Below are 13,243 nucleotides of genomic sequence, written 5' to 3'. Positions count from 1 at the left end.
AGAGAGTAATGTATGTGTGTGTATGTATTGTGTCACCATTTGGTGCAGGACACTCAAACAAACAAAACAACCGATTTAAAATTGTTTAATCACAAGAGAATATCACAGTGTAATAACATAACTTTACATTCAAGTGACAGGCGATGTAAAAACAGATTTACAACTGGAAGGTCAGACCATAATACACTGATAACGCTGACATTACATCACTGGTTGCGACTCTCTTGATGAGCACACTCAGCATCAGTGTTTCATTTTGGCAAATTAAGTCCAAAAGTCCAAAGATATGCAGGGCGTTGACTCTTATGCGTCAGCCCTGTGATAGTCTGACGACCCGTCCAGGGCGTACCCCGCCATCACTCCATGTCAGCTGAGATTGCCTCCAGCCCCATTGGTCAGTAATGTTAGTGATCAGTGAGTAAAGTGACTTATGTGGCAGATTTGTCTCAATATTTAGAGTTCTGTGACGCAGTAAACGCTCTAGTCTTTGACATCACCTCATTTAAAGGGCACTTTAGTTTATTGCAACCACCATTTCTATTGGTTGTAATCAGCAGCGCCGGGCTCCAGCTGTAGCTATAGCCACTAATCTAAGCTTTTATTTTATTTTATTTAACCTTTATTTAACCAGGCAAGTCATTTAAGAACAAATTCTTATTTACAGTGGTGGCCTGGCAAAAGGTGAAGCCTCTTGAGGGAAGGGGGGTAAAATAGGGATGCACCGATACCACTTTTTTTCAGACCGAGTACAAGTACTTACATTTGGGTACTCGCCGATACCGAGTACCGATACGAGTCCTTCTTTGTGCCAAAAGACTCTCGTTAACAGCCAGCTGGAGGGTGTGAGCGACACACGGCAGGCTGGGGAGTCCCGCATACGAGGCGGTGCGCCGCGACCGGCTCTAGGTCGGCTTGGAAAGGATCGGGGCGAAGGTGGCTTGCGACCACAGCTTTACAGCGCTCCCCGCCCGGACCTCGCTGCGCCCTCTCTCTCCGCCGGGAAGGGACGGGGCCCCATGCTCCCGGTGCGACTGTCGACCTGGACGGACTGTTTTCAGTGAGTCCCCAACCGCGTCGTGCCGCCAGAGCGGGGCTCAGCCCCACGTAAAAGGCGCCAGGGGTCTGCGGCGATGTCGGCAACCCACCTGACCCGTCTTGAAACACGGACCAAGGAGTCTAACGGTATCAGAGCCGTTGTATCGGAGCCGTTGTGCGAGTACGAGTACATGAGCACAGTATCGGACCCGATACTGGTATCGGTATCGGTGCATCCCTAGGGTAAAATAAATTAGATTAAATTAAACGGACAGATAGATGGAGACTCTTGATTCAATTATCTCTACTGGGATTTAGGAATGAATGCTACATTGAGTATATTTTAAACCAACAGGTAGGTAGGGTTGTAGTTAGATTGTAAAACTAGACACTTTTCTAGTGCTGTACATAAAAAAAAAAAAGGTCATAAAAGACACATCCACGATCCTGAGTGAGTTCTCCAGAGCACTCGTTAAAATATAATACAGTCGGTGCCGCCTGGAGTGTTCAGAGTCAGAGATTAAATGTGCGTTTCCTTGAAAACATTTTGTTTGCTGGTTCAAATCTGTACCACCCCGTCGATCCACCAGCTCCTCCTCACAGGAAGTGGGGTCATGATTGTCAAAGTGCAGGTCCTGAATCATTCAGGTTCATCCTGCGAGCCGACGTAGAAGCTAACTTTTTGCGGAGAGGAGGGGGCGATGTGAGGATGATGGTGGGAGGAGGTAGATTTGGGGATCTCCCAGTAGCTGCCGTGGAGGTCTAGGGAGGAAAGAGGAGGCGGGTTGTCTCCCTGCATGGGTTTATCACACTCTGTAGGTAGAGGCGGCTCGCTCAAGCATTTCCTCAGGCACGGCTCTCTGTAGAGGCAATTACACACCGTTAGTTTCACTTATTGTCTCATTGTATATAAAGAAATAGGCAACACAGTTTGATGTAATGTGTGAATGTCCAGCAGGCAAAGAGACTCCAAGCTGCGAGTTGTAATGTCTGCTTGTTTGGACCCGATCTTCTACCACATCGCTCTGATGGCTCAGGAACAACAAACTGGTGAAGTCATGTTGCTCTGTGTCAGTATGACATCAGTAAGAGTTTGAGTGAGTGCCAGTAGAAATTAGGGCTGTCAATCGATTCATATTTAATCACGATTAATCGCATGATTGTCCATAGCTAATCGCGATTAATCAGAAATTATTTTTTTATCTGTTCAAAATGAACCTTGAAGGGAGATTTGTCAAGTATTTAATCCTCTTATCAACATGGGAGTGGACAAATATGCGGCTTTATGCAAATGTATGTATATATTTATTATTGTAAATCATTTAACAACACAAATCAATGACAGATATTGTCCAGAAACCCTCACAGGTACTGCATTTAGCATAAAACAATATGCTCCAATCATAACATGTCAAACTGCAGCCCAACAGGCAACAACAGCTGTCAGTGTGTCAGTGTGCTGACTTGACTATGACTTGCCCCAAACTGCGATTATCATAAAGTGGGCATATCTGTAAAGGGGAGACTCGTGGGTACCCATAGAACCCATTTACATTCACATATCTAGAGGTCAGAGGTCAAGGGACCCTTTTGAAAATGACTGACAGTTTTTCCTCGCCAAAATGTATTTTGGTACCGATGTCAGTACCTCCACAGCCCACTAGATGTCACTCTGAGGCCCACAAACAGCTGCTGTACAGTATATACCGTCTATCCCGACCTTATGTATATAAACCTTTAAGGAATGATAAATGTAACAGGTTGATTTATAATAGAATATTTTATTTATTTCTCTACCTTTATAATATAAAGCAACATTTCTTTAATATTTATATTTATATATTTATTCCAGCACCCTTTGCACTCTGCACCATTGCACAAATATATATACTGTATATATATATATATATATATATATATATATATATATATATATATAAATACACAGTATAATAGGGCTGTCAATCGATTCAAATATTTAATTGCGATTATTCTCAAATCAATCTTTTTTTTTTTTTTTTATCTGGTCAAAATGAAACTTAAAGGGAGATTTGTCAAGTATTGAATACTCTTATTATTTAATAACTATATGCTAAAATAGCATGTAATGGTTAAAATAGAGCCATTTGGGCTTGAGAAGCGGCTGCTCTTCATCGGAGGTGGAAAAAACTAATAGAAGACACTTCATCACAGGCACTAATCTCACCATTGTGTGATTTACTGTCGGCACAAATATAACCTGGTAGCTGAAAATAAAGCGTATCAATTAACTTTGTATTCTTTTCCTGGAAATGCATTAAATAAATTACCAGCTTTTATAAAATATATAAAATATTAAAATGTTTATAATAAAGTAGAGTTTGAGGTAAATATTGGGGTCATTCCAAAGAAATTTCCAATAGGTTACATGCTAATTATCACCTAATTACCATGACATTTGCGGAGCTGTAAAATGACTGTTAAAAACTGTTATTGTGGTAAACTAGAGAAGTTCTTCTTCTTCTGGTATTTCTGCTATTTAACTACACAGCTTCAGATGCCCTGATTTTAATGTAGCCAAGTGTAAATGGAGCCTGAGTAACTTTTTTATTTTAATTATTTATGTGATTATTACTTTCTTATATCTTTTGTTTTATGTATTGTTATGTCATTTTGTAATTAGCGGGTGGACAACTAACTGTATGGCTGAGTGAGTGCACGATGTGTATGCAGTGTGTAGAGAGTCATCTGTCACCTGATGGCTGGTGCTCCTCTCCAGGCCTGTTGGTACATGTCACCTGCCACCCCAAACAGCCAGCGCATATCCGCCGGCACCTCTGGGATCCACTCCACTAACCTGGGAGCAGAGCACAAAACCATGTTATTATATGAACAGGCACTGAACTGATGTTTAACACGGAAACCTGACTCTCTCTTGCTACGAGATGAGTGGAAATGAGTTGTGCAGAGCTCTGTTACTTAAATGGGGAACTTCCATGGCCTCGGAAAGTTCAAGCAGTATTTGTGAAAGCCCCCCCGGCTTTAAAGGTGTTTAGATCTAAACTCACCTCTGGGCCACTGAGTAGGCCGACTGTACAGGAAGCGTGTACGGCATGAGCATGTAGGAGGCCACTCTCACTGGCAGCATCCCGGACACCTTGGCATACAGGCCGGGTTTGTCTTGGCAGGCCTCGCAGAACACTGACGGACCCACAGAGAACAGACGCGTTACAAAATCATCTCTTCATTACTAAATAAAACCAAATAGAGTCTGGGATGACCTTCCACACCTTTCTTGATGGACGTGGGCAGAACGATCTGCTCATCCAGCCACCAGTGCTGTTTGCGCAGCAGGCGGAGCCTCCGGAGGACCCACTCTTTGTTGGTTTCCGTGTGCTTGCCGCAGCAGGCGGACGGGCTCTCTGGCGGGCTCTCTGGCGGGGCGAGGCCCGAGGTCGGATGCTCCAGCATCAGCAGGTCTAAACACGACATCAGGGACACAGTCCGAAGGTTAAAGCTAGAGGCTGATAAGGGATGCATCATAACTAACGTAAGCTTGTTTCAGAGAGTCACCGTGGTAACAGAGCAGTAGGACACTCACTGTTTTCTTCAAGGAAGCGTAGAGCATCTTTATAACCGCTCTGACACATCTCAGCCAGGACCTGTGGACAGGAAGACAGTACATCTTATAAAAACGGTCTTTCACACTTCTTTTATTTGTTGTTGTACAGTGCTGTATGGAGACTGTGACGAGTCTGTTTCACAATAAAACTCTTTTTTTATGTTAAAACTGTTGTTGACCCTTTAGAGCTGCCAGTCTCCCGCACTATCTGCTTTAAACTACCGTCTGGTTGAGCTATTTTTTAAAAAGATAAGTCGTTATACAACTTAAAATAAGATATTTTTCAAAGGAATACGTCAATGTTTTTGGATAATATGCTTATTCAGTTAGATATGAAGATTTGTTGTTCATGTCTGTGTCTTTAGTACGGCGTGGTTGTCAGGACACGTAAGGAAGCATCTCTAAAACCTTTTAATTAACATGTTGTACCACGTTTGTTTAAACACAAACGGAAGTGTAGGAACCAAAATCTGTGTTTTTACGGAGAGTCACATGCTGTAACTTTTTCTGTCTATGCTAAGCTAATTGCCTCCCGGCTGTAGCTCCACACTAAGATACCTAAATAAAAATACCAAAATGAAGTGAAATACACATTATTATGTGTATTTCTTTCTTTCTTTTTTTATTTATGTAAGCATTTACTGTGTCACAATTAAAAGAAAACCATATGTTAAAAGGGCAGTTATTTAGAAAACAAAGGGCAGAGGTGTATATATTGCATTTCAGTGTTGTCCAGCAGAGGGCTATGGGAAATTTAAAATGTGTAAAAATTAAATACACCTCTTCAATTTGTTTTCTGTGTTGTGGTTTGATTTCTATGTGGTATGGAAAATACAAAAATTAATTAATTAAAGACAAAAAAGCTAAATTGTTGTCCTTTTAGCATATGGTTTTCATTGAATTATGAAGGATAAACGATGGGTTATGTATTTCACTTTATTTCTTTAGTTGATTTTTATTTAGGTATTTTATATCTTCCATACCATAACTGAACGCACAAATGAGTGGTATCAAACTTCTCATCTAACTCTCTGCAAAAAAAAAAGCCAATAAATGTAAAAAACATTTATTTAAAAAAAGACTTGGAAAGTACTCTTTCATTTGACATTCAAATTCTGTGTTCCTATTTAGTTAATACGACAAGTGGACATAGAGTTCCTGCCTCAAGCGTGTACATAGACTTGTTATTCATGTGGTGCGGTACAGAGAGGTAATTCCTCTCTGTAGGAATGTGGTCAGATCACACAGATTTGTTCACCCAATTACATAATCGTGGAATCCAGACGGCACAATGTGCACACGTGAGGGGAGCAGCGAGGAGCCAGGCTGTTGTATAATAACAACACAGCTCTACCCTAAAGCTCACCTCATCTTAAAGGTTACCTAATAATAATAATCACAGAGCTAGTTTTGCGATTTTGTGCAATTCTGTTAACGTTCTTAACACTAGACCATGGGAAAAGGTTGAATCATACACGTCTAGGGACTTTTACTTTAGAAAATCTCTAAATTAATACAGTAAAAATGTTTGATTTTCAGCATGTATGTAGTCAGAGATGTCCTGAAGTCAAATATACCACGCTGGTTTAACATGTGTTTTCTTGACAAGAGCTGCCATTCTGGACTGAAAACGCTCATCATATTCATAATATTTTCATATTGTGTTATTCTAGATTTCTTTAGTCCCGTACCTTGGGTTCTGGTGGAAACAGGGCCCTGCTGAGGCGGTACATGTTGCCCAGGTTCATCTGGATGCTGGTGTTGGTGAAGCGCAGCTCGTGGAAGCTGGTGGAGTTGTCGCGGGGACAGATGTCACACTCGCCGGAGAAGGGAGAGATGGTGATGGTGTTCTTCAGCTCCGACTGCGGCAGGTTGTTGCTGATCCCGCCGTCCACGTAACGCTAAAGAGACACAGAGAATGGGTTGAGGGAGAGGATGCGTTGCTTTCACTACACTACACTGTGTCTATCTGTATCTGACTAAACATCCTGAGGACACGACCGCCTTTCAGACCACTCTGTACTCAAACAAGAGTCACATCCCTCTAACACAAAAACAGCTTTGTATTTACGAGTGACTTCACTTTTTACAGATTTTAATTATGTAATAAAACGCTCCAGTTCCGTTTTAGATTCAACCTCTGGAACATTAGAAACTGAATGGAGGGGTTTTTATCATTTAAAGCGCTTAAAATGTCACAGAGAAAGGATTAACCTTATTTCCAAGAGACGCTGCCGGGTGCAAAATGTAGCATCTGCGTTACGAGCTGTCAGCCTGACGGAATATAGGTCAGCGAGGGAATGGAGAACAGGACATCCGTCAGTTTGCAAACACAGTGTGGAAACGTGGATCTGGACACTTTCACCTACATTAGTGTAATATTGGTTTTATGTCATTATGTCATCCTATTCGGGGAAGCTGATCTCAGCTGACGTTGGGCGAAGGGGAGGTACAACCTGGACAGGTCGTCAGACTATGACAGGGCTGACACATAGAGATAGACAACCCTTCACAACCTACGGGACATTTAGAGTCAACTATTAACCTAACCCGCACGTCTTTGGACTGTGGGAGGAGTCCTGAGCACCCGGAGATAAACCCACGGGAGCGAACATGCAAACTCCACACAGAAGGGTGCAGCTGGCTCACCAATATTATCAGCCGATATTAGCTCATCACAGATTTATCCTGTTGGCACATACAGTATGTTTAATGGTGCTGTCAAATGGGGGTCGTGTTCACCGCGTTCACGAGCAGAGTCCATATGAACGCCCCGCTCTTGTGGTATTCAGTCCAAAGTTTCTGAAAGCTTCACGACTTGTGACGTGTTTTTTTGACGTCAGAAATGGCGGAGGTCATCGAAGTTCATTTTCAATAAGTTAATATATTTTAATCGTATGTTGTTGATAATGATGATATTCCCAACGGCCTCTTCTTTTTCCTCTATCATTATTCCTTTGCATTTTGCTGCATTTTGTTATCCACTACCCACTGCTAGACGCCGACAGTAACGCTAATATTGCCGTCGCTTAGCAGCGGCGTTCTCCACGACTTAACCACTTGAACGCTGAGCATATTGTTTACTCAACGTTATGGTGCCTTCAAATGAAACTCTGTGTTTACAACGCGGGAAGTCGTGCACACAACATGCTCGGCGTTCAAGTTTCTTTTGAACAACTTCTAAAATCCTAATCACATCTAATGGAATTTAAATATTAATTTCTTCTCGGAGACTTGATATCTATTTAACAGTATGATATGTATAATAATACTTTACAGTTGTGTGAATGAATGAACTGAAATTATGCCAATTGAACACTTTCTCTATTTAAGAACTAAAGAAACTAACATCAAGTGTTATTAAACTTTCTGAACTGTGCTCTAACAAATGTCTACACAATAAAGTTTGGTTTTCCATAAATAAGCTGTTGTGTCGTGCCTCGATGAATGTACACTCACTCACTCACTCACTCTCTCGTGCATGGAGCTGGTGAGTCACCCTGAACAGGGAACAGAATCTGAGCAACAGAAAGTACACAATGTACAGAATCCACAGATAACGCCTGCAGCCAGCATACTGGATGTAACCTCTGTGCATACACACCGCCGTTTAAGTTCAACTGACCTTTCAACTGCTTTCATCCGTACTAAAAGAAAACTGCTTTAAGCGGATACACTTCAACGAACAGTTCAACTTTTAGCACTTTCACTTCAACTGAGACGTCGGGTCTTAGCCGGGTGATTAGCTTCCAGCTCACATGTTAACTGTTTTCATTCATCAGACTTCAACTGACACCTAAACTCACATTTCAAACACTTTCAATACTTAAACTGTTACTGACTGTTGTGTTAACTACATGTTTTCATCAGGCTTAGGATTAGTCGAGCATTTAATACTCTTATCAACATGGGAGCGGGGAAATGTATATATTTATGATTAGTAATCAATTAACGACACAGAACAATGACAGATATTGATCTAGAAACCCTCACAGGTACTGCATTTAACATAAAACAATATGCTCAAATCATAACATGGCAAACTGCAGCCCAACAGGCAACAACAGCTGTCAGTGTGTCAGTGTGCTGACTTGACTATAACAAGTCATAGTCTCATAAAGTGGGCATGACATGGCAACACATGATTCGTGCTGCCTGTTCACAGCAGCCTGTCTGTCTGTCTGTCTGTCTGTCTGTCTGTCCCAATCACATCACTGTCAAAGTCCAAAAGCAGCTGATAAGTCAAAGTGAAGGCAACAGTGGTCAGATATCAGACTCTAAGAACTGGCAGTTAAAATGATTATCACTTCTATAAAACATATTTACAAAAAAAAAAAATAAATGATTATCACGGCTCTTTTTCGAAACATGCAAATGACTCATCCTGATTATTTGAGATGACAAAACAGAATGATCTCATAGCAGCAGCCTGCTGGCACTTTGACCTTTCTTTCCAGCGCAGCATCCTCTCAGTCCTGATTTGAGGTCATATAACAGCAGGGGTGTAATGAAATGTTCTTACAGCGATACGATACGTATCGCTCTCCGGGGTTCCGATACGATTCAAGGATGATATTTGGCTCATCTAGAGCGATACGATACGATTCAATGACTTGACATCGATACAGTAACTTTGTTTTTTGCCAAAAATTAAATCAGTCTGACTGTGAAATAAATAGCTGGATACTGGATCAGGGATAAATTAATCAAGTTAAAGTTCGGTTCTATCAATCCCATGGCGTCTCAGTAGGTGAGTGGAAAGATTGCTCGCGTTGCCGTTGTATTTCACGTGGCCTTTGTAGTATATTCGGCAAACAGCGAGCGGTTTGCAAAAGCCGAAATGTTTCAAACACTGCTTGAAAATCTCTCGCTCGTCTGGCTCTTCTTCCTCGCCATCAGCCATGCTTCGTTTTTGTTGTCGTCTTTAAATGATTATTTAAATATTTGATTTAAAAATAATGCTTAGAGCTAGTGTTAGGAAGTTAAACGGGTCATAATTTTCTCTTTAATATCTATTTTATGAATCGTTACACCCCTATATAATAGTTTTTGGATCACAGCTGCACCCAGAGGCAATCCAAATGATGTTCTAATTACAGACTATGATCTCATTTGGCTCTTCCCTTTTCAACTTCCTTCTCCTTTGTCTAAACTTTCAGTCCCATGGTTCCCAGTGAATGCTTTTGATCACATGTAATGAAGTAAACAACATGACTGCTCTCGGAGAATAATGAAAATAGTGTGATTTCGTACAAATAATTGTGCATCCCAAACGGGGGAAACCAAAGCTAAACTTAATGAACAGCGATTCAACCACAGACACTTACCACTCCCCTGAAGGACGGAGGAATCAGGCCGCAGTAGACGGGAATGAAACAGCTGCAGATCAGCGCCTGTGGACAGAGAGTGCACGGTTAAACCAGAGCAAATCCGTTATGGTGACCGAGGCCTTGGAGCAGGAGTCAGCAACCTGCGGCTCCGGAGCCACATGTGGCTCTTTAGCTCCAAGTCAGAAGTTTACGAGAAAAAAAGTCATAACTTTATAAAGTAGTAATGTTACGTGTTATTTTCTTTTTTTTATCGTAAAGTTGTGACTTCATTCTCGTAATATTACGACTTTTTTTCTCGTAATATTCTGACTTTATTCTGTAAATCTCAGATGTGTTTTCCCTCAATGTGGCCCTAATACTCCGTAGTACATTGTCTCTTTGGCCCTCACTGCATTAGACTTATATACTATATACTTAGACTTAGACTTTTTTTTTGCCTAAAATGTCTCTTTTGATGATAAAGGTTGCTGACCCCTGACCTCTGACCCCTGACCCCTGGTCTAGAGGCTTCTTCAGATTTAACAGATAACAGCAGCTCGCACCTGGATGAGTTCCTCCTTGGAGCTGAACTCCGACACTAGCACGTTCTCCCCGTCGGACACTCTGGTCAGCGAAACGCACAGCCGCCCCGAGACCAGGAGGTGCGCGTCAGACGGCAGGTCACGATCCAGGCCGGACTTTATCACCTTGACCAGGTTGAAGGTCGGGTGAAGGGGGCCCAGGTTCCTCTTCCTGGCTTCTTTCGCCACTGCGATGACATCTTCACAACATTGAGCTGGAAATGAGTAAAGAAAAGAGGAGTTGAGGCTCAGGAGACGGGACTTTGAAGCTTCCCCTGTGATTGACTGCAAACAAAACTCTTCAAGAGTCACCCTGCGACTGGATCAATAAGGTTAAAAAGAGTCAGTGACCGAGGTGACCTGGGCGAACCCTCTTCCGAGTGAGTCCTCGCTGAGGTCAGCCTCTTATTGGTCACTGCACGTGTCGACTGATATCAGCCGTTCTGATCGCTTCTTTATGGGAGAGAAAGCGAAAGGGCTCCTCTGACTCACGCTGTCCACAGCATGAACAAAGTTCTCTTTATAACCCAGAGGTATTGCACAGTACATGTAAGTACAAGTATGTTTAGGAGTCGGGAAACAGAGTCTCCCTATGTTTCATATATGTATATATGAAAAATATCTGAAAGTACATTCATGATATATGTTGGTATTTCTATATGGAAAAAGAAATACACTTTTGTTTCAACTAAAATCTATTAAAATTCAACCAGATTTCTGAACTGAAAGATGTTAAACCCATACAAATATATATATTTCCAATATATGAACATATACATTATAATTCGCACTGAAATCAATGTAGTTCAAAATATATATATATATATACACAAACAATAAAACAAACCACATTTAAAATATATTTTTAGAAAAGCTATGAAGCTATAATAATATTATTAATATTATTATGAATTAATAATAATAAAAAAATAATGTTAATGATAATCAAAAATATATATTATTATTATCCATAATTGTATATATGTATATACAAAAAAATAACAATATTAACAAAAAAAAGTATTATTATTATTATTATCACAAATAATTATATATATATATACACACACACACCATTAAAAATATATAATAATAATAATAATAAATAATACAAATAATATTAACAACAAATAATTGTATTATTATTATTATTAATAATAATAATAACAATAATTATATATATATACACACACACATATATTAAAAAAATATAATAATAATAATGAATAATAAAACTAATAATATTAACAAAAGAAATTGTATTATCATTATTAACAATAATTATATATATATTTAATTAAATGTTTTAATAATAATAATTATAAGAAGAATAAGAATAAGAAGAATTACGTATATATAAAATTAAATAATATAATAATATTAATAATAATATTATTATAATTATTATAATAATAATAATAATAATAATAATAATTATAATACTAATAATACTAATAATACTAATAATAATAATAATAATAATTATAATAATTATAATAATAATAATAATAATAATAATAATAATTATAATAATAATAATTATAATAATAATAATAATAATACTAATAATACTACTAATAATAATAATTATAATAATAATAATAATAATTATAATAATAATAATAATAATTATAATAATAATAATAATAATAATAATAATTATAATAATAATAATAATAATACTAATAATACTAATAATAATAATAATACTAATAATAATAATTATAATAATAATAATAATAATAATAATAATTATAATAATAATAATAATAATAATAATTATAATAATAATTATAATAATAATAATAATAATTATAATAATAATTATAATAATAATAATAATAATAATAATAATAATAATAATAATACTACTACTACAGTACTTCCTGTCCTGCTTCATGTGTATAAATATATAAAGCTCCCGGCGGTGTGTCTTACTGATGGACGCCTGGCTGGCCAGCACCGAGGCGGTCAGAGCTCCAGCGGAGGCTCCGTACAGCCGGGAGGCTCCCTGCAGCAGGTAGGGCGCTTTCTCCAGCAGACAGCTGGACACTCCGATGTGGTAGATACCCAGAAACCCGCAGCCGGCGAAGGACAGGTTCCAGCCGGCGCTCAGGTCCACCATGACGGGGACATGGAGAGCGGAGAGAGGAGAGAGGACCGGGATACTACCGGTAGAGAGAGAGGAGGAGGTAACTGCTGCTCTGTGGAGAGAAACAGACCAGATGATCTAACAGGTCAACAACTGGCTGCTTTACAGGGAACTACATGTGACGTAGTTATAATGCTGCCTTCAGGTGCTGTCAGAACTATCACAACCCAACATCATTTTTTAATTTTTTTTTTTTATTTAATTTTTTTATGATGCAAAAATCATTTTATTTTGAAAACCACTCATGGAACCTTAATTATATATATATTATTGTTATTATTAGTAGTAATAATAATAATAATAATAATAATAATAATAATATAATTATTTTTGTTAATATTATTTGTATTATTTTTGTATTAATTATTATTATTATTATTATTAATAATAATAATAATAATAATAATAATAAATAATAATAATAATATTATAGCCTCATAGCTGCAGAAATTTCAGAAATGTATTTGTTTTATTGTTTTTTTATATATATATTTTGAACTAGACTAATTTCAGTGCGAATTATAATGTATATGTTCATATATTGGAAATATATATATATATATAT

At 38.5% G+C, this 13,243-nt stretch overlaps 1 protein-coding gene across 1 annotated transcript; it reads right to left on the bottom strand.

Moving 5' to 3' along the window:
* Window positions 1-1,353: 1,353 nt before the first annotated feature.
* Window positions 1,354-12,736, bottom strand: pnpla3 (patatin-like phospholipase domain containing 3). The gene is made up of 9 exons (XM_037759936.1): window positions 12,465-12,736; window positions 10,509-10,741; window positions 9,964-10,029; window positions 6,328-6,537; window positions 4,616-4,676; window positions 4,305-4,493; window positions 4,083-4,215; window positions 3,770-3,871; window positions 1,354-1,895 (listed from the first exon to the last, which is right to left on the bottom strand). The coding sequence occupies exons 1-9, from the start codon at window positions 12,649-12,651 to the stop codon at window positions 1,676-1,678; spliced, it is 1,401 nt and encodes a 466-aa protein (XP_037615864.1). The 5' UTR covers window positions 12,652-12,736; the 3' UTR covers window positions 1,354-1,675.
* Window positions 12,737-13,243: the final 507 nt, after the last annotated feature.

The sequence above is a fragment of the Sebastes umbrosus genome, chromosome 23, assembly GCF_015220745.1.
Source record: "Sebastes umbrosus isolate fSebUmb1 chromosome 23, fSebUmb1.pri, whole genome shotgun sequence".
NCBI classification, from domain to species: domain Eukaryota; kingdom Metazoa; phylum Chordata; class Actinopteri; order Perciformes; family Sebastidae; genus Sebastes; species Sebastes umbrosus.
Note: the sequence above shows the minus strand (reverse complement) of the source record. Positions and strands in the feature narration are given on the sequence as shown.